Consider the following 20,982-nt stretch of genomic DNA (forward strand, 5'->3'; position numbering starts at 1 on the left):
GGGTGACAGAATGAGACCCTGTCTCAAGAAAAGAGTTCTTTAGAGGGAAGGAAAAGGAAACCAGATGGAAGAGCAGAGCTGCATGCTGGAATAAAAAGAACGGTAAATTTGAAGGTAAATACAAAATACAATTTTCTTTTTAATGTCTTTAAAATACGTAAAACTGTTCTAGGCAAAAATGGTAACATTGTATTGTGAGGTTTATAACATAGGTAGCTGTAACATATATGAAGGCTATAGTATAAAGCATGAGTCCCCAACCCCTGGGCCACGAACCGGTATTGGAGGTGAGTGGCAGGTGAGCAAGGAAGCTTCATTTGTATTTACAGCTGCTTCCCATCACTCACATTACCATCACTCACATTACCATCACTCACATTACCATCACTCACATTACCGTCACTCACATTACCATCACTCACATTACCATCACTCACATTACCACCTGAGCTCCGTCTTCTGTCAGAGCATTGGCGGCATTAGATTCTCATAGAAGCATGAACCCTATTGTGAACTATGCATGTGAGGGATCTAGGTTGCGTGCTCCTTATGAGAATCTAATGCCTAATGACCTGTCACTGTCTCCCATCACCCTTAGATGGGACTGTCTAGTTGCAAGAAAGCAAGCTCAGGGCTCCCACTGATTCTACATTACAGTGAGTTGTATAATTATTAATATTTCATTATCTATTACAATAACAATAATAATAGCAAGAAAACATGTGATAAATGTAATGTGCTTGAATCATCCTGAAACCATCTGCCTCTAGCCTCCACCCCTGGTTTGTGGAAAAATTGTCTTCCATGAAACCAGTCCCTTGTGCCGAAAAGGGTGGGGACTGCTGGTATAGAGGACAAGGGGGTGGACTCATGGTTACAAGTTTCCTTCATTTCACATGAAGTGGTACAATAGGAACTGAGAAAACTCAAGCGTTCAGGATGCAGACTAATTCCCAGGGCAGCGGGTCTCCACCTGTGGTCTGGGAAGACCCACAGTTCCTAAGTTCCTTTCACGGGGTCTGTGAGGTAACAAAATGACTTTCATAAAAATACTCAGATGTTATTTGCTTTTTTCCCTCATTCTGTCATGGTATACGGTGGATTTACAGAGGCCACGTGATGTGCAATCCGTGGTAACGAGCGGGATGCGTGCTTGTATATCTTTGTGTTTTAAAATTTTCTCAATTTTGATTTCTAGTACAGTGACTATGAATAGATATGCCCTACATAAGCCAAAGCTCTCTGGGGTTCTCAATAATTTTTTAAGGGTATAAAGTTTGAGAACAGTTGCCCTAGGGGGACCACTGGTAGAAAAAAGGCAAAGAAGTATAGCTAAAAGGCCGATGTAGAAATGAAAATGGATGTCTGAATTTGGGGGGACTTGTTTCTAATAGGGTAACTTATTAGAAATCATCCTGGTCTGTCTAGGACTGAGGGTTCCCTAGGACATGAGGTTTTCGACATTAAAACCAGTTAAGTTCCCTGGCACACACCAGGACAGTCGGTCACCTTTTTTCTAACACTTCAATCATTTACTTCGGTTCCCTTTTCCTTACCCAAGTGTGAGTCCCTAAAGAGCACAGGCTGCTTCTGCTCTATGTTAAGGCCCCCAGATGTAGGTAAGGGAGCTGGATTCCTGGCATGCTCAGTAAAGGTAGCTACCAAATTGTAAGGATACCATGTTTACAAATGCAGAAAGCACCTGTGAGAAAAATCTAAAATAAGTGCTTCCTATTAGAGTATGGGGTTGTGGATGATTTAAACCATGTTGCTGTGTTTAGTAAAACTTCTGTAATATTATTTAATAACTTTAATAGTTACAAAATAAATGTATCTGAAATTATAGTTGTGACCAGATGGTCCTATCTGAGCCAGACAGGACTAGAGAATGACGGGATGGATCCTTTGATCGACATCTCTGATCCACATGATTAATGAAGAAGTTTTTGTCCTTAGATATACACTTAGGCCAGGCATGGGTCTTTCCAACGGTAGCTGGGTGAACAAGGTTGGGGTGCTCCAGTGATGGGTTGGTTTTATTTTTTAAAATCGTGTTGGTGCTGCCCCCTACTGTCCTGCAAGGGGAAGGGCAGGACAACAGAAAGTGCCTTGGGGCTTCCTGGCCAGGGAGTTTCTCCGCAGCCTTCATCAGCCCTCAGCATTTAGAGAGGAGCTTGCCTTCTCTTGGAATCCAAACAGCCACAGGAGAGCCCAGGCAGAGGAGGCTGGGACAGAACGAGTCATTCCTGTCCACAGCTTCCCTGTCTTATCTCTAGATACCTTGCCCTGGGCTGGGACACGTGGGGGCTTTTGTGCCCAGCGCCAGGTGAGAAGGGAGATACAGGAGGGAGGTGAAGAGCAGCAGGGGTGATGAGGCGGCTGAGTCAGCCAGACTGGGACCCCGTGCTTCTGTCTGGCATGGCCAGTGGAGATGTGGACAGCCCAGGGCAGAGGGGTGACCCTGATGGGTCACACTCCTCCACCCCCAAGTTATCTCAGGCTTACAAGTCAGGGCCTTGACTTCCATGCCTTATGGACACTTGGGCAGTGGCTAGTTCAACCCCAGTGGAGTGTCAGCAACCAAGTTTAGCCCTTAAGCCCATCCTCCCTACTCTGCCAGTATCTAAAATCTCAATCAACCATGCCCCTTCCCAGGTTAAAACTTTTCAATGACTGCACCTCCTGATCCATGAGTTGAAGCCCCAGCCACTTGTTTTGTCTCGGTAGGTTCTTCCTTCATAATTGGGCTCTGTGTGACTTTCTGGCCCCGCTCTCCACTGCTCCCGCCTTGCATGTGTGTTCCAGGCACAGTCATGATGCTATGGCTTCGCAAACACGGTTGCATTTGCATGTGTGACTCCCCGACCAATGCCATGTTCTTTAGTCATCAGCATAACATGCTGGTTAAAGGGGTGGGCTTGTGTGCCACACTCACCACGTTTAAACTCAGGCTCTACCATTTAAAAGTTTGGTGACCAAGGCCAGCTTACATAATTTCTCTGTGCCTCTAAACATCCTCATCTGAAGAACAAGGATGAGGACAACGGTACCCACACCCAGGGTTGTTGTGAGGGTTAAACGAGTTAACAACCAGAATTGCTTAGGGCAGTGCCTGTCATTTGGCAAAAAATAAATATCATTAGGCAGAATGTAATAGCAAAATGGTTAGATCAGTGGTTCCAACCAGGAGCAGTTTTGCTCCCTAGGGGATATTTGACGATATCTAGAGATTTTTTTTTCCCCATTACTGGCATTCAGTGGGTAGAGGCCAGAGATGCTACTAAGCATCCTACAATGCACAAGGCAGTGCCTCCCACAAAAAAATGTTATCTGACCCTGAATGTCAATAGCGGCGAGGTTGAGAAACTGAGGGTTGGGTGGTCAGGCTCCAATCTGTTTGGGTCCAAATCCCATCTCTGTCTTTAATTTGATGTATAACCTTTGGCAAATTACTTAAAATTCTCTGTTCCTTAGTGTTCTTACCTGTAGAATGGTGACAATGACATGTGCTTGGGTTCTTGAGACGGGTCAGTGCCCGGCATGTAGTAATCATGCCTGGGATGCCGGCCATTTTTACTCACCTCTCTCCCCATGTCCTCTCCCCTGTGAAGCTTTCTTTGACTCAGAGAAAATGACTTTCCCTGTGCTCATGGACTCTTGATGCATGACAACCTCCTGCCCGTGTGTCTGTCTTTCCCACAGGGCTGTGGGCTCCTTGAGGGAGGAATTTTGTCCTGCAGGTTGTGGCAGCCCTAGGACTGAGCACATCTAAGTGTCCACCTGTGTCTGTGGGTGAGTTCTTGCGATGGGGCAGAGTGGGGAGTATGCACCAGGTTTTGGAGTTTTCAAGGTGTGCAGGGAGGAAGAGAGGCAGGTGGTAGACAGGTGCGTCTGGGAGCTGGGATTGAGTAGAGTTTGAGGGTCTGAACACGGCTCTTCCCCATTTACTATTCTCTAGTGAGAAGCCTGATCATTGCATGTGACTGCTTGCTCACTGTTGGTACCTGGTTGTAGAGAGCAGCTCTGTGAGTGGAAGGAGAAGGATCCTGCCCTGGAGAGGGCCTGGCTGGTCCTCACCTGGGATCTATCATTTGGTAACAGGGCTTCTGGAAGTGTTAGCAGATCTGGGCCTGGTGGGCATTTTGCTTCTCCTGGGTGGCAGCAGAAGTCTCTAGTTGGCAGGCTGGGGACTGCCCAAAGGCTCTGACTCTTAGGAAGAGCACAGTGGAACAGAAGGCCCTTATACCACCTTCGCTGGTGTATTCGTCCATTCTCACACTGCTATACAGAACTACCTGAGACGGGGTAATTCATGAAGAAAAGAAGTCTAATTGATTCACAGTTCTGCAGGCTTAACAGGAAGCATGACTGGGAGGCCTCAGGAAGCTTACAATCATGGCAGAAGGCGAAGGGGAAGCAAGGACCTTCTTCACATGGCAGCAGGAGAAAGAGAGAGAAGGCGGAAGTGCTACACACTTTTAAACAACCAGATCTCATGAGAATTCCATCGGGAGACAGCACTAGGGGGATGGCACTAAACCATTAGAAACTGCCCCCATGATCCAATCACCTCCCACCAGGCCCTTTCTCCAACACTTGAGGATTACAATTACACATGAGATTTGGGTGGGGACATAGAGCCAAATCCTATCAGCTGGTATCCTCCTTTTTCCAGGCTTTAGATTTGGCAAAACCTGATGGCATCTGCACAAAGCCTCCTTTCATCTGCATCTCTCCATCTCACTCACCCTCTTTTCAGCAAAGAACCCTCTGGCTCTAGTTTCACTGTGGTGGTCCTGGGAGGGGTAGGGGAGACCCAGAGACTCCTTACCCTGGGAGGTCAAACTGACCATCCAGGTTTGGCTCTTCCCTGCTGGTGTGTCTAGAACACCATCTTCCCCTTATTGCTGTGGACTTCAGCGCCCTGCTGCTCTGTCCTCCACAGAACTTGTCAATCAACTTCCTACCAGCTAAGATCCGGTGCTGTCTGATATATCCTCCCTATGTCTGGTCACTCATGCCTTCTAATGGCGCAAGGCACATTGACTTGTATTCTGATGTCTTTGTCCTTTTGAAGCCACAGAGTAAGGTCACACAACTGTGAAAGGAGCAGGGTACCATCTGAAGATGCTGGATATTCCTTTTAATAATTACCTAGGGGAGAGGCAGTCCTCAGACAGGACTCAGGTAGGTGGGCCTCAAAGAGGAAGAGAAGGGGGCAGCTGCCTGCCTCTGAACTTCACTCTCTAGACTCATGGAAGGGCAGACACTGAGCTGTGGATGCTGAGTGGTCTGGGCTTAGAGCTAGGATGGGAGGGCTGTGAGCACTGAGGGTGGAGTCATAGCTTTTTGTGGCTGGACACGTTTTTACTGCCCGAAGTCATCTATTGTCCCCACCCCCGCAACCCCATTCTTCTGCCCACTTAGTGAATATTGAGGCTATGGTCAGGATGGGGTCATTGCAATGAAAATCAAGGTTAAGATTATGTTTCAGTTATCTGTCTGCTTGTAAAAAATCACCCCCACATATTGTTTAAAACAGCGAGTATGTACTATTTCACACAGTTTCTGTGGGTTAGGAATCCAGAAGCGGCTGAGTTGGGTAGTTTAGGATCAGGGTTTCTCACAAGGCTTTGGTCCAGGTGCAGGCTGCAGTCCTCCGGAGGCAGGACTGGGGCTGGAGGTCTGCTTCCAGATGGTCACTCACATGGCTGTGGGCAGGAGGCCTCAGTTCCCTGCCACGTGGCCCTCCTCTTAAGGACACTTGAGTGTCCTCGCGGCATAGCAGCTGGCTCTCCCCAGAGTGACCCAAGATGGAAAGAGCAAGGGAGAGGCGACAGTGTCTTTTACAAGCCAGCCTTGGAAGTGACATAGCATCATTTCTGCCTTAGTCCATTGGTCACAGAGACAATCCTGGTACGATGTGGAAGGAGACATCACAAGGACAGGAATACTGGGAAGCAGGTATTGTTGGTGGCTGTCTCGGATGCTGGTTCTCATAGAAGTATATGTATTATTTTAGTACAATACATGTAGACGATCAGCTAGCAGGATATTATTTTTGCTGGGTATGCTTGTATTTCAGGTGCATTGACCTAAATCCAGAGTGCCTTTGGGGGCTCTGACCCTCTCCTCCTCCACCTTGAGATCTGTAGAGTCCTCTCGTTCATCCCACCCAAGAGCAGGACTGGACAGATCAAAGCATGGCTTACAGGAGGCCAACATAATAGCAGGTAGGGCTTTGGGAAGACAGCATACGTTTCAAAAGAACCAATAAGCTGTTGAAAAGAAGAGCAGATGGGCAGGGAAGACAAGTCCCAGATAGAATGCCCTTTGCAACCTAGGGGAGGCAGACCGCAGTGTGCATCCCGACACTCGAAGACAAGGTCTCCACCAGCAGATTGCCCAACAGAACAAGTTCAGAGCCTGGAGATTCCAGTTCCAGACCCCCCACACCCTGTGGGCTCTGTGTGGTCTTTCGTCCTGAAACAAAGTCCTTTAGTAAAGGACTCTTTAAATTCACTCCATCTGTGCTTTGCTTGCCAATAGCAGGGCGCTTCTGTTACACACTGGACTATCCCTTCCTTCAATACGTTGATGGCTGAGGCTGCATTTGTGTCTCAGATAATCGAGGTGTGTATTACTCTCTGTTCTATTTCCCTTCTGTTTCCTCCAAGACTTTAAAAAACCCTCATCCAAGAGGCCCACCTTGTCCCACCTGCGCTTCTCAGAAAAGAAGGAGTGGTGGGAGACAGGCTGGAGTGGGGTTTTGCCACCTGGCTGCCCCTTCCCCTGTGGGTTCTTGCTCCAGTGAGGACCCAGCAGGATAAGCTTTAGTTGCATTAAGGGTGACAATAGTTTCCTTACAGCTGGGTCGAGGATATGAGCGAGCCTCTTCTGGAAACAGCCAGGAAGGGAGAGGAATCCAAGGGGAGGAGCAGGTGTGAAAGACAAGACAGAAGGTGGATCAGGACCGGGTCTGGGAGGGGGCACAGGCACACAGAAGTGAAAGAATTTGCCTGAGGTTACACGACTCCTCGAGCGGTGTCTTTAGCTTTGCGTTGTGCCACCTGCCTGGGTCAAGGAAGATGTCACAGCTGTTGTTCTGTGCACAAAGAGGGAAAGGAAGATGCTGGCTGTCAGCAATTCTATAGAACAGAAGACGGAGAGGCCACACGACAATAAGCACACACACTGTACATTGAAGAAGTGCATGCAAGCAGAATCGTGTGGGATATGCACACTTGCGTGGAAGAAAAACTGTTCCATTCACGCTGAGGTAGACCCTCCATCTACGACTCATCTGTAGGGCGGGGGTATGGGTACAAACTGAGGCGTGAACGGAGGGGAAACTGGAGCTCTGCTAGTGTAGAAAGATAATGGGATGTGCTTGCTTCAGCAGCACATATACTCAGATTGGAAGGATACAGAAAAGATAACATGGCCCCTGTGCAAGGATGACACGCAAATTCATGAAGTGTTTTTAAAAAAAGTTTAAAAGAAGAAGAAGAGGAGGAGGAGGAGGAAGAGGAAGAAGAAGAAAGATAGCGAGATATCCTGCAGGAGACCAGGGCCAGGAGGGTAGAGCCCTCTCAAGAAGAGGGAAGCATGAGGAATCTCCAGGGCAGGGTGAAGGCTCTGGTTCCTGTATTCAGCTGTCACAGGGATGAGGGGAGCAGCTGGGAGGGTCAAGGGAGAGTGGCAGTACCTGTAGCTGGTGACTGGGGGAATCCAGGCCTGGGATGTGGCCTCTGTTGCTGGTGCCTAGCACCTTGAATGAGATAGCTTCAGTACATACTGTGGGGGATGGGGGAGTCCCAAGGGCTGGGGGGTTGGGGTGGTTGGAGCTGATGACTGTGCAGCCATCACTGCAGTAGCACTGGGCTGGACAGCTGACCCTGCATCATCCCTTTTCTCCTGTATTGAAGCCTTCTCTCCATGGATGGGAAGGCTAGAGTGGCTGTTGCAGCAGGGGCTCTGGAGGGCAGTGCTGTCCTGGGGAGCCCATGCATCCTTCTCTGGGGATGGGGAGTGGGGTGCAATGAGAGACTCCGGATATGGATCCCTTGGGGAGGCAACTCCCCTTCATCCTTGTCACTTCCAGATGGTTTACCTGCCTGGACAGCAAGATGATGGCTACACTAGCCCCCATTCTCTGGTATGCGTCACTTACACTTTGGTGTAAATACGTCACTGTGTAACCTCAAGGGTAGTGACACTTGCTGCTTTGTCCTTAACTGAAGAATACAAGGCTTTGCTTCTAGTTAACAGAATTTCAATCATCAGGTGAAGAGGCAGGGAATAGTGCAAGTAATGATAGCCAGCATCTGTCAGGGCGCACCCCACTCCAGGTCCTCTGCTGAGTGTGCGTGCAATCTTCACAGAATTCCCAGCAGGAGGGAAATGCGCTTGGTGTTGCCTTGTGGGCTGGTCAATGTGGCTCATTTGCTGAAGGCTGGCAATTTGTGTATACTCCCGCAGTTACTGATAGGTGGCATTTCATGCCTGGCCACTATGCAGCACTGCCTCCCAATTTTGGGTGGCATTTTAGGTTCCTCTAGAGCCTCTGAGGCAAGTGATTTGTCCATGAACCCAATGGCCTGGCTATGCTGGTGACCCTCTGCTTGGGCACTCACTGCCCATGGGGAACAGAACAGAGGCTCTGAGAGCTGCCTCCAATCCCTGGTGGCCAGAGTAAAATGAGGGCAGAGGGAAGGCAGCTTGGGAAAGGGTGGTGTAGAGGGAGGCAGGAGGCTCACCCCCAGCTAGATGGTGGCTCAGGAAGCCCTTGAGAAAGATGGAGGTCCTTCTTGTTTTTGCTGGAAAGGTGAGTGTGGAAGGTCAGCTACATTTTGTCCCCCTGGTACCTAAGTGGCCTCTAGTGGGAGTGCGAATTCAGCATGGAGCACAGGTTCCCACAAAGCAATGCCATCCTGTTGGCTGAGGCCTGGGGAGAGGGTGCGGGCCTGGAGATTTTCGATTCTGGCCCTTGGGCAGGCAGGGTTCTCTGGGTACTGCTTGCACCCTGGCCTCAGAGGCCTTGGCTACCACTGTTGTTTCTTTCTTTCTGTCCTCCGTGCAAACTTGGGTCAGTTATAGCAGAGTCCTTCACAGGGTGCCTGGATTTGCCCACTAGGTCTCCTCACCTCTTGCCCTTCACCTCCTGCTGTACCTACAAGGTCTCCCTGATTCCCACCTGTCCATAATCATGGACACAGCCCCCAGGGACCCTGACAGCATGGATACTCTGATGACTGAGGGCATTACACCAGGGAGAGGGAGCTGGGGGAGATTTCCCAGACAGCTGATTGGGGGTTATGAACGTGGCCTCATGGCTGATGCGGTGGCTTACACCTGTAATCCCAGCACTTTGGGAGGCTGAGGCGGGCAGATTGCTTGAGGTCAGGAGTTCAAGATCAGCCTGGCCAGCATGGTGAAACCCAGTCTCTACTAAAAATACAGAAAAATTACGTGGGTGTGGTGGCACGTGCCTGTAGTCCCAGCTACTCAGGAGGCTGAGGCATGAGAATCCCTTGAACCTGGGAGGCGGAGGCCGCAGTGAGTCGAGATTGCACCATTGCACTCCAGCCTGGGTGACAGAAAACGATTCTGTCTCAAAAAAAAAGAAAGAAAGAAAAAGAAAAAGAAAAAGTGGTCCTAGTCCCAGGCCAGGTGGGAGCAGCAGGCTCTAGGGGAGGAATTGCATCCTATGGAAGAGCAGGGAGCGGCTGGAGGGGGTAGGGGCGAGGGAAGAGGCAGCCCCCACCCTCGTCTCCATCCTCTGCACGCTAGGGATACCAGGCCTCTTACTTGGGGTACTTAAGCCTAGACCAGATGTGATTCCTGCATCTTAGGGAGTGACATTAGGGTGGGGGAAAGGGACCAAAATGGCCATGCCTCTGCTGTCTCTTGGGATCTTGGGATCTGTGGTGGCCTCTAGGGGTTCCCTGCTGCCAATAAGTGGTCCAACCATGTTACAGGATCGGACCCCTGGCTGGGATGGCCTTTGTGCTTTAGAGTTGAGGCACTTCCTGCTTCTACCTGAGCTCGTTTTCAACACACAGGCCTGGGCACATAGGAGTCAGGGTCATGTGGGAGGTGGTGGCTGAGGAGAGAGGTGGGCAGTTGGGAGCGGTACATGGCTAGACCTTGTTGCTCTGCCTCCTCTTGGGACCCCCATGGGATGGAGCCCAAGTCCTTGGGCAGCACATGGTCCTCTGCTTCACAGGACACACACCTGTACCCGCCCTCCCCATCTACTTTCGCTCAGTTTATTTTGGGGAGAGGGCTCTGAATTGACCTTTGGTCTTTACAGACTCTCAGGGACCATCTGGAGTTCCAGCTGGAATCTGGTCCCGGTGGAGTGGGAGTGGGGCAGGGGCCTGCATTGGGCTGACTTAGAGAGCACAGTTATTCCATCTCATATGGAAATAAACATTTTGGATTCCTGATCACATCCCTGGGGTTTAAGACTCTGGCCAACCAAGTCAACTCCACAACTTCGTGTGTCCCTGGGAGGGTCTGGTGTGCGACCCACCTGTCTGTGGCCCTTGTCCCCTCCCGTGCCCTTTCTCCACTCACCTCTTGTTCCCACTGGAGACTATCTCTTCCTTCTGAGGATGGATGGAACCTAATTTGAATGAGGGGTAAGGGTCTTGTGAGGACGAGGACATGGGTTGGGAGTGCGTGTGTGTGTGTGTGTGTGTGTGTGTGTGTGTGTGGTGGGAATGGAATATCCAAGAAGGTGGTGGAGGAGGGAGGACTGAATTTGGAGGATCCCTGGCTTCTGCTGCGGTATATAGCGCCCCCTGCTGCCCGCAAGGGAAACAGCAGCTCCAGCCTCCCACAGCAGTCCCCTCCCCTCTGCCAGTCGAGCTCCCACCTTCTTGGAGATGCCCCTGAAGCTGCGAAGTCCACCCCTGATGCTTGTGTTCCGTTAGGGGGTCTCCAGGCCTCTTGGTGGGGTCTGGCCCCTGGAGGAGTGTGGTCGAGTGGAGGATGGGGACCTGCAGTGGCCATGATCTGGACGCCCACATCACTGGGAGTTTTGAGGGACTGAACCCACTTTAGCTTGGGTCTTAAAACCACCGTGGTAAGAAGTGTCAAACTTTGGGGGGAAAATAAAAATGTATAAAATATTTAGAAAACCCACCATGGGGGCCTACAAGCTCCTGAGTCAAGGCCTCTGCCGAGACTCCACTGACCAGCATGGTCACTGAAAGGCATGGAGGACTGTCCTGTGGGAAGAGGCTTGGACATTCACTGTAAACTCAAGAGCGAGGACACTGTTGATCTGGAATGTGGGCGATGGGTGAATACGCACGGAGCATCCTCCTGTGCCTTGGAATGGGACAAGGTGGATTCCAGCAGCCCTCAGAGCTTCTGCTGGTTGGCTTTGCGAAAAAGGGGCTTTCCACTCTACTGGGGACATCTGCAGAGAGGTTGGGCAGGGAATAGGATATTCCATTCAACCCCGAGTTCCTTTTTTTTTTTTTTTTTATTCCAAATTCATTCCAGAGTGTGTGGTAGGATCAGTATCGCACGCCTAGTTCTTGGCCAGAGCCCTAGTGATGTCTTGTGTGCATGGGGGGCCCAGCCATTGCAGGGAGATGGGGCAAGAGTCTTCATCTGATGAGGGCCAGGGACTTTCCAACTCCCTCAACCCTTCCCCCAGGCTCTGTTCCCACCCTCACATTGAGCCCTCTTCTCTCTGACACTTGCCCCCCTAGGACTTTTATTCTGAAAGAGCCAAGGCCCCTGGAGATGGAGAGGAGGCCCGAGGCTGGAGCTGGCCTTGTGCCTGAGCCAGCTCCACCCTTCTGGGCTGTTTTCCAAGGCAGCGACTCTGGGACCCTTGCTGTCCTCAGCTCTCCTCTTTATCTCTGGTCTCCAGCCTTTCTGGCCTTTCAGCAGAGGGTCCCTATAGGCAGGACTGCTGGGCTTCTCCCTCCTATGCCCTCACACCCCTGTATTCCTGTCTTTTATTCCTTGACCTCGCATCCTCTGTCTGCTTCCTTTTCTGCTTTTCTGGCCTTCTCGCTGCTTGCCCTTCCCAAAGCAGACAGGTCACTGTTTAGAAGCTCCCCGCCTCCCCCAGCATTGGAAAAAAGTCTTACCCCATCCCATCCCTCTTTCCCAACACATAGGATGGAAGTATCAAATAGCCAGATGCCTTCAGATGTCAGAACTGCGGGGTCCGTTGAACCCTGTGTGGGTGGGGCTGTGTCTTGGGCCTGGTTTTGTTGAGTACATGAGGCTTTCTCGAGAATAAGGACAAAGAAATGGACAAAAAGCCTCTGCCGGTAGCCCCTGTTTAAACTCTTGAACCCCAGTCACAGTTTTCCAGAAGTCCATCAGGATAGAATTTTCACTAATCGCCAAATGCCCATAGCTTAGTTCTTTCTTAGAAGGAAAAGAAGAGGTCAAATGGACAGGAGGGAGGGGACATTGGTTGTTCTCAGGGGCTCCTTCCCTTTGCCTGCTTCTTTCATCTGGGAGGCCAGACCTTGACCTGGAAGTGAGGTCACTATTGGGCAGTGGTGTGTGAGAAAGGACTTTGGCCTGGGGGCTACAAGTTACAAATTAACACGGGGAGGGGTGAGGAGGGACCCAGAGGGAGGGTAGGTGGCCAGAGGCAGGGACAGCTGACCTGGCACAATCTGGGCTTGAAGGGGGCACGGCAGGAGGGTCTGTGGGCTGGTGCTGTCTGGAGGGGCCTCAGTTCCTCTCTGGCTATCTGACCTTCCTGAAGACCTGCTCGCACACTGCATCCCTTGCAGTCAGTTCCTGGGGAGAGAGGGGAAGTAAGGGGGAGCAAGAAAGAGGGCTTTTGCCAGCCAGAGCCCCTTTCTCAAGGTCCTTGACCTCCATTTACTCCTTCCGGATACAGCAGCTTGAGTGTTTGATGTATGGGCAATTGTATCATTATTCCACCTCCTCAACTTTCCACCCCTCAGGAAGGAAGGTGGCCGGGTCAGGGGATGTGAAATGGCGGAAGCCTCCATTGCTCCTGTGATGATTTATGGGCATTCATCCGACTCGTAGCCAGGGCCCACCTTGGCCACTCTGTTTCTTCCTCTCACCACTCCTCCCAGTGCTTTTGCTTTCCCTCCCTTCCTTGGAGAGGCAGTGGGGCTGAGCTGGGGGGAGAGTGGTGGGCCTATCTGGTTTGGACAAGAGAAGAGAGGCAGTGGGGCTGAGCTGGGGGAGAGTGGTGGGCCTATCTGGTTTGGACAAGGGAATGCTTCATAGCTCGAGGCCCTTCTCCCAGACACCCAGCCCCTACCCCATTTACCAGATACAGCATCTCTCCCTCCAGCCAGTGTCTCCAGCCCCGGTTAGGGACTTCCCCTTTCTGCACACACACCAGCTGCTCCTCCTCCCAGGTTACTATGGTCTATAGGGGAAAGAGGGAATAAAGACATTGGGAGGCAGGATGCTCAAAATGCTTCCCAACTCACTCTGAGTGGGCTCTCCCTTTTACTCCACAGCAGATACTGTCTGCTCCAGCCCCTCCACTGAGTGAGGGAGCTGCTCTGATTCAGCAGGACTCCCTTTTCCCCTTCGGTTTTTTTTTTTTTTTTTTTCCGGTGAGACAAGTCTTGCTCCATCACCCAGGCTGGAGTGCAGTGGCAGGATCTCGGTTCACTGCAAACTCTGCCTCCTGGGTTCAAGTGAGTCTCATGCCTCACCTACCCGAGTAGCTGGGATTACAGGCGTGCACCAACATGCCTGGCTAATTTTTATATTTTTAGTAGAGACAGGATTTCTCCATGTTGGCCAGGCTGGACTCAAACTCCTGAGCTCAAATGATTTGCCCGCCATGGCTTCCTAAAGTGTTGTGACTATAGGCATGAACCATCACACCCAGCTTCCCACTCCTAAAGGTCACCGAGGGGGGCCCAAAGTTGTCTACAGTGACCTTTGGGTGAGAGCAGGGGTGGTAGCAGAATAAGTAGAGGTGAAATTGGGGAGGGCATTTATGAAGAACGGAGACTTTTTCCTCTGGATACTTCTGGCTGACCTAGAGGGACTTTTGAGAAAAAAAGAGAGATTGGTTGGGAATCCTACCAGGTAATCTCATTTCTCCTCTTTCTCAGTTTCAAGAACAGCTGAAGTATGCTTAGAAATAAAGAGTCAGCCCCTCTGGGCCTGAGCATTCAATCAACCTTTATTGAGTTCTCCCATAGGAGAAGCCCCAAACAAGGAGCTCAGAGTCTTGAACGGATAGAGGAGCAGTAAATAGGTAACTGTGACACCAGGCAGTGGGGCAGGCAGAGTGAGATCTTTAAGGAAGTTGGGAGTTAATTAGATTGGAGAGAATAGGAAATTTCTAGCAAGGAAAGAAACAGCTAGAAATAGTGGTAAAAGAGAAAGGCAATTAGTTCTGAAGGGCTCTAACCTAGAGTATATGTGGTGCAGGCAATTGAAGAGCTGATTCACAGAGACCCTTGTAGGCTGAGCTAAGTGTAATAGATGATGTAATGTAATAGATAATCACTGAAAGGGTGTAAGTCAGAGAGTGACATGGTCACATTTATATTTTAGGTAGACCCTGTGGCTACAGCATGCAGATTAGAGGAGGGTTAAGACTGAGAACCAGCTAGGTGCAGTGGCTTACACCCTTAATCCCAGCATTTGGGGGGCTGAGGCAGGAGAATCACTTGAAGTCAAGAGTTTGAGACCAGCCTGGGCAACACAGTGAGACCCCAACTTTACAAAAAAAAAAAAAAAAAAAAAACCAATTTCAGGCACTAGGTGAGAAATGAAGGCCTGAATTAGGGTGGTGATAGAGAAAGGTTAGGAGGGAACACAGGAGAGCCATTTAGAAGAGTGATACTCAACAGAAATAAAATGGGTCAGGAGCCATATTAGACAAGTAAAGATAAATAGGGGAAATTAATTTAAATAATATATTTTAGTTAACCAAAAATATTCAAAATATTATTATTTCAGCATGCAACCAATATAAACATTTCCAAAATGCTTCTTTTTATTTGGCATTGTCTGAAAGTCCACTTACAGCATCTAGATTTGGACTAGTTATATTTCAAGTATTCAATGGCCATCTGAAGTTAGCAGCTGCTATACTGGGTAATGCAGAAAAGTTACAAAGATTTCTTGGCCAATTAGATGCGGTGGTGGGGTATGTGTGTGTGTGTGTGTTTGTGTGTGTGCTAGGAGCCTAGAGGTAAGGAAACAAAAGATACTGATTATGACTCCCAGGTCTCTGGCCTGGCTGGTTATTGCCCATTAGTGGAGATGGTAGATATCAAAGTGGGATAGATTTGGATAGGAAGATGGTGAATTTGAGTTTGACTTTGGGCCTTCAAATGGAAATTGGTTCCAGGACCCCTACCCCACCCAATCTGCTGAATAAAATGGCTTAGTATCTGTAGAGAACCTACGTACATCCCCCTGTACACTTTATTATTATTATTTTGATACAGAGTCTTGCTCTGTCACCCAGGCTAGAGTGCAATGGCGTGATCTTGGCTCACTGCAACCTCTGGCTCCCGGGTTCAAGTAAATCTAATTCTCCTGCCTCAGCCTCCCAAGTAGCTGGGATTACAGGCATGCGCCACCATGCCCAGCTAATTGTTGCATTTTTGTATTTTTTTTGAGACAGAGTTTTGCTCTTGTTGCCCAGGCTGGAGTGCAGTGGCGTGATCTTGGCTCACCGCAATCTCCGCCTCCCAGGTTCAAGTGATTCTCCTGCCTCAGCCTCCTGAGTAGCTGGAATTACAGGCATGCGCCACCATGCCTGGCTAATTTTTTGTATTTTTAGTAGAGATAGGGTTTCTGCATGTTGGTCAGGCTGGTCTCGAACTCCCAACCTCAGGTGATCTGCCTGCCTTGGCCTCCCAAAGTGCTGGGATTACAGGCGTGAGCCACTGCGCCCGGCCTAATTTATGTATTTTTAGTACAGACGAGGTTTCACCATGTTGGCCAGGCTGGTCTTGAATTCCTGGCCTCAAATGATCTGCCTGCCTCAGCCTCCCAAAGTCCTGGAATTATGGGTGTGAGCCACCATGCCCAGCCTTTTCCCATATGCTTTAAATAATCTCTGGATTACTTGTAATATCTAATGCAATGCAAATGCTCTGTAAATAGTTGCTATACTGTGTTATTTTTTATTTGTATCATTTGGTATTTTTATTTTTCCCAAATATTTGCCATTTGCAGTTTGCTGAAGCTGTGGATGCAGAACCCATGAATATGGAGGGCCAACTGTATTTTGTAGGCAGTTGAAAACATTGCCCTGGAGCTCAGGAGATGGCTCTGGCTGGAGAATTCATGCCAAGGGCAGCCTATAGATGGAAGCAGAAGGCATGGGTGTAGATGATTTAGCCTATGGATAGTGGGCAGACAAAAGGGAGAAGACATTAAGAACAAAACTCTGGGGAGAAAACTCCAGTTTAAAGGATTAATAGGAGGACTAGAATCTGCAAAGAGGCTAAGAAGGAATATGTAAGAAGTAGAAAGAAATGCAGGAGAGTGACGTTATTGATGCTAAAGTAAAAGAGACTCTGGGTGACCAACAGTGTCACAGGCTAGAGAGTGGGCAAATGTTTGCTCTTCCGTCTGGGTTTCCCTGTTCTTTGCCCTTTGGGCTGGTGCGAAGAGAGGGCAGGGAAGAAGTGGGAGAGAGACGGGGAGCACCAGGACCTGTTAGTTCTGGAGACTGGTATCCTGGGGACTGCATTCCCTGCTGTGGTCACCATTCCCCTCCTCCCCCGGCTCTGGCTGGGGAAGGTCACTTTGTTTTGCCCCATGTTGTTAGGAATCTCCTGTGATGCCTCCTTCTGGCTACCGCCCAGCCAGGAGAAAGGTACCTGGCATTTCCGTCCGTCCACGCTCCTGAGGTCCTCCTCAAACTCCACTCCCACATCGAACTGCACAGTGTAGTTTCGGAAGGTGCTGAGCGTCCTCACCGTCATGTGGTTGCCCTGGTGGTCAATCTCCTTGTCGGGCTTCAGTAGCAGAGCGATCTTCCGCACAGCCAAGCTGATGTCTGTGGGGGCTGCCTCTTAGCAGGGGTGCTGCTAGCCAGCCAGGAGCTCCTCTGCCAGCTGCAGCCCCTCAGGGCTGTGAGTTTCCCTTCCTTGGGTCTGGGACTGTGGATTCACCCCCTCCTACCAATGCCTGGTTAGAAATGGATCCCAGGTCAGGCGCCAGCCGCCTGAGCCTTTCCACAGTGTCCAACCCCGGGCATTCCCTCTTCTCCATGGGACCAAGAGGCAGGAAGAAAGAGGGGAGAAAGGGAGTGACAGGGGTCTGGGAGGGCGAGGCCATTACTTAAGGCTTGCAGGTAGTCCTCCATGTTCTTCTGTGAGACAAAGCGGTAGTAGCCAGTGAGGTTGGGAGGCATTGCGTGGATCAAGGTTTCAGGAGAATACAGGAGACAGGGTGAGGAAGGAGGGGCTGTTGTCTGGCAGGTGAGGCTGAGAGACTCAGGCCAGCCCGCACACACAGAGACAGGATGTGTAACGGCCTGGTTACCAGGGCTTTTTATAAGGCTGGGGCCCTGTTGCAATAAGAGTCCCTATCAGACTTCCTCCCTCCCCCTATAGTGAGTTTGGGGGTGGTGTCTCCAGCCTGAAGGAGGGGCAGGGATTTGGCAAAGTTGTGTCTGACCTTGGCTTTTCCTGAGGAAGGAACCTGGAGCAGATCTGGGACTGTCAGTCATCCAAAACTCGAACCATCCAGAGGCCAGTTTTGGCCTCCACCTCATTTTTGGCAGGCTTGGGAACCGTCCCACGGCCTGAGGAGCGGTCTTTTCTGGGAGGCACCCGAGGCTGGTCTGGCTGTGTGAGGTGGAGATGAGTTCCAACAATACCCTGAGATCCTGGGACTGAGTGATGTTGGAAGATGTGAGGGGAGGGCTGAGGACAGCCAGGTGCCCAGAAGCCACCATGAAGAGCACCCTGCAGGCCTGGCCCCCAAAGCTCCCTCAGGCAATGTGCTCAACTGGGACCCCAACGTGGCTTTCCAGACTCTTGGTCCTAAGGAGCCATTAGGAGGGAGGCGGAGCCCGAGGGGTGCTGAGTTCAAAGTCCGAAACGGAGCCAGAGAGGAGTTTGTTGGCTATTCTGGAGAATTTTATTCTCTTTGGCTTGGGACCCCGAGGGTTTTCTCTCCCTCTGAGTCATCGGTGAGACCATAACCCCCAGTCTCCAGCCCTAGGACAGCCCATGCTTTCCAGATGTATTTCTGTGAAGGTGGGGTGGAGGCGCCTAAATAACATTGTGCCCCGCCCCCAGCTGCCCAGTTCTGTCTCGAACCTGCCATCGTCCCGGGCTTCAGAATCCACTGGGCTTGGTTCATCACGGTTTAAGGTGAAATTCGGGGCGAAGGAGGGAGGGCAGGTAGGCGGGAGGAGGCGACCGGTCCCGACAGGTGCGCGCGCGAGGGGTGCACGACGTCCTATCCCTCCTCGGGTCCCAGAGCCTCGCTACCGCCCTGTGATTTCCTCGCAGACCTGGGCTACAAATGCCAGGATTTCTCAGACTCAGACTGAGGGTTTTACTTCACCGTTCCCAGAAGGCACGCAGCAGGGAACTGTGGATGGAAGGGGCTGTGGAAAGAGGTTAATGCAGAGTTTGGGGGGCGGGGTGACGCGGCGCCACCCCTCCTGGCCGCCCTCAGGTCCCGCTGACGTCTCTCTTCTCCACGCCCTGGCTTCTGGCTTCTTTTTCCCCACGTCCTTCTTCTTTCCCACCCCTCCGTGGCTCTCCAGCTTCCTTCCCAGCCCCGCAGTTCCTCGGCTCCCCCAAATTGCAGCCAGGGGAAGGAGCCCTGAAGCTCTCCAGCCCCGACGCCCCAGTCCCATTGGCTCCCTCCCCTGCTGCAGCACCTGGTACCCTCCAGTCACCTGATTGGCCGGCGGCGCCATCAATCGTTGCCCGGCTGTGCTGACGTCATCCTGCAGTAGCGGGGTTGGGGTGGGAGTGAGAGAGTGAGGACGCTGGGCTGGGGGAAACTGGAAGCCGCTGCAAGTCCCCCGCCTCAGCTACCCAGATTGGGATCTGCCCAGGCCCGCTTTATGGACTAGTGTGGGCGGTAGGCTCCTTTAGGTCCCTGCCCTGCTGTTCCCTGCTCCTTAGAGACACCCTGTATCCCTCCCGCAAGGTGGAATCCGCAGGCTGGAGGCTCCCAGAGGAGGCAAACGCTTGGCCCTGCCCTGCCCCACGCCGCACCATGACCCTCCTGCTGCTGCTCCTTCTGCTGGCCTCTCTGCTCGCGTCCTGCTCCTGTAACAAAGGTGAGTGAGGTGGGGGTGGGGGTCCTGAAAGAGGGGTGTCGGGCAGCGCCGTGCGCGGTACGGGTGGGAAGGAGGTGTCGAGGCCCCCTGGCACCTGATAGGTGTCTGGTCCTCTTCTGATCACCCGCCTTCCCATCCATGTTCTCAGACCTGCTCCGTCTCCTCTCCCTCTCTTCCTCCCAGCTACATCTTCCTTTCCGGTCCATCTCTACCCATGCGTTTCTCTTGCTGGTCATCTTGCTCCCATTTGGTCTCCATTGCCGTCCTGTGGTCTCTATTCTCCCCCTCCCCCAGTTTCTACACGCCAGTGGCTACCTCGGGTCTGGGAAGGACTGCCCCCGAGCGGGTGATAAACGTCTCCCAGAGGCTCTCCCTTTCACTGGCGCATGCTAAGGGTGTGTGGCAGATCCATCTGCTTCGCCTCCATCCCATCCTGGGGAGAAAGTATTTGCTGCAGTTCAGCAATTCGGAGCACGTATGTTTTTGCGTGTGCCTCTGCATTCATACCCTTATGCCTGCATCAGTTGGGCTGTGGGTTACCAGAGCTGCCCTCTCTGGCAGACAGCGGATACATTCAGCTGGGCGGGGCTGTCGGACGGACGGAGAGGGAGGACGTTGGGAGGGGGGGGGCTTGCGGGCAGAGGGCTCAGGTAGGTGGAAACGGATGGAGACTGGCAGGAAAGGGCAGAAGTGGGTGTGTGGGGGGCGCTAAATGAGTAGTGAGAGGGAAAGCTGAGAAGGAGAAGACCGGAGATGAGGCGTGGGACGGGGTGAGGAGGGGATGGAAAAGGGTAAAGGTGGATGCAGAAAAAAGAGGGAAGAATGAGAGGAAAATCAGGAAAAGAGTGAGTCAAGGAGGAGCCCGGGAGCCTAGGAGTGAAAGGGAGTAAACGCAAGACTGCAGGGGGCCAGGAGGAGAGGAGACAGAGGCTCAGAGACCTGGGGAGACAAGCAGGGTGGGAGCGGGAGCTGTGCAGAAGGCGCCCAGCCCTGCCCTTCCATCGCGCTCTCTTCCTAGCCTGCATCTCTGACCTCAGCCTCCCCTCTTAGCCTCCTGCCACTTCCTGTACCGCCTCTTGTGCACCATCTTGTGGCTTTCTCCTCAGCATTCAGGAAGGGGTTATGGTGGTCATCAGTAAGAAATCCTTCCCATGCCACAGGCTTGCTGGGGTGTGGTTGAAGGAGAGAATGGAAATCAGGGTTTCTTGCTCACCATGAGATACTGGGGATGAGGTTCCTTTTGGTGACTCAGTTTCCTTCTGCCTCATGGGTGTGCTTTGGGAGCCTGGGTGTTGGCTTGATGGGATTAGATAGAGCAAGTGTGGAGGCTGGGTTGGGAGTGATGTGGAAGGGGAGGAAATATGCTTCCCCACAGTCCCTCACCAGGCTGAATCTGGTAGAAGATGGGGAGATTTGGAGTCTGACGAGTCCCGCATCCATTCTGAATTGGCTGGTGGTTGAAGGGAAGAGGGGTGGGGTAGATAAGAACTGGGATTGAGTTCTGTATAAAAAGTGGGTTTCAGGGAATGTGGTTTGATGGTCTGGTGGAGGACATAGAAATGTGCCGGTTTCGAATGTGTTCTCTTGGGTGTGGGGGTGGGAAGCAGGGACAGGATTTGTCATGTTTCTAGGCCAGCCCGATAATCCCTTAGGATGACGGCTCTGCTGGGTCCAGTTGCTCGGCATTGATTCCTCTGCTCCATTCCTGCCCCTCTCTG

At 51.4% G+C, this 20,982-nt stretch overlaps 2 protein-coding genes across 7 annotated transcripts in view; one reads left to right on the plus strand and one right to left on the minus strand.

Annotated features, from left to right (window-relative positions):
• Positions 1–12,294: 12,294 nt before the first annotated feature.
• Positions 12,295–19,203, minus strand: RBP5 (retinol binding protein 5). Of its 5 annotated transcripts, XM_017891773.1 has the most exons (6): positions 18,875–18,967; positions 18,285–18,577; positions 17,638–17,854; positions 16,836–17,014; positions 13,295–13,396; positions 12,295–12,786 (listed from the first exon to the last, which is right to left on the minus strand). In XM_017891773.1, the coding sequence occupies exons 3-6, from the start codon at positions 17,732–17,734 to the stop codon at positions 12,733–12,735; spliced, it is 432 nt and encodes a 143-aa protein (XP_017747262.1). In that variant the 5' UTR covers positions 17,735–17,854; positions 18,285–18,577; positions 18,875–18,967; the 3' UTR covers positions 12,295–12,732. The 5 variants fall into 5 exon arrangements, with proteins under 5 accessions (XP_017747262.1, XP_017747259.1, XP_017747263.1 ...); XM_017891770.1 differs by having other exon boundaries at positions 17,638–18,577; positions 18,875–19,203; XM_017891774.1 differs by lacking the exons at positions 17,638–17,854; positions 18,285–18,577; positions 18,875–18,967 and adding an exon at positions 17,299–17,546.
• Positions 17,749–20,982, plus strand: part of CLSTN3 (calsyntenin 3) — a 30,362-nt gene continuing 27,128 nt past the window's right edge. The window contains exons 1-2 of one of the 2 annotated variants that reach the window (XM_017891768.1): positions 17,749–18,338; positions 19,132–19,264. In XM_017891768.1, the coding sequence (XP_017747257.1) occupies positions 18,195–18,338; positions 19,132–19,264 (277 nt within the window). In that variant the 5' untranslated portion in view covers positions 17,749–18,194. Of the gene's footprint in view, positions 18,339–18,922; positions 19,265–20,982 lie in introns of those variants that run through there. The other variant, XM_017891769.1, reaches the window with a different exon arrangement.

Source organism: Rhinopithecus bieti, unplaced genomic scaffold (genome assembly GCF_001698545.2).
Source record: "Rhinopithecus bieti isolate Rb0 unplaced genomic scaffold, ASM169854v2 scaffold_21022, whole genome shotgun sequence".
NCBI lineage: Eukaryota > Metazoa > Chordata > Mammalia > Primates > Cercopithecidae > Rhinopithecus > Rhinopithecus bieti.

Coding starts and splice junctions, on each gene's coding strand:
- RBP5 (XM_017891770.1), bottom strand. CDS start 17,917: ATGGTGGCTTCTGGGCACCTGGCTGTCCTCAGCCCTCCCCTCACATCT. Junction 13,397..16,835: donor TGGACGGACGGAAATGCCAG/GTACCTTTCTCC, acceptor TTTCCCCTATAG/ACCATAGTAACCTGGGAGGA. Junction 12,787..13,294: donor AGGGAGAGATGCTGTATCTG/GTAAATGGGGTA, acceptor CTCTCTCCCCAG/GAACTGACTGCAAGGGATGC.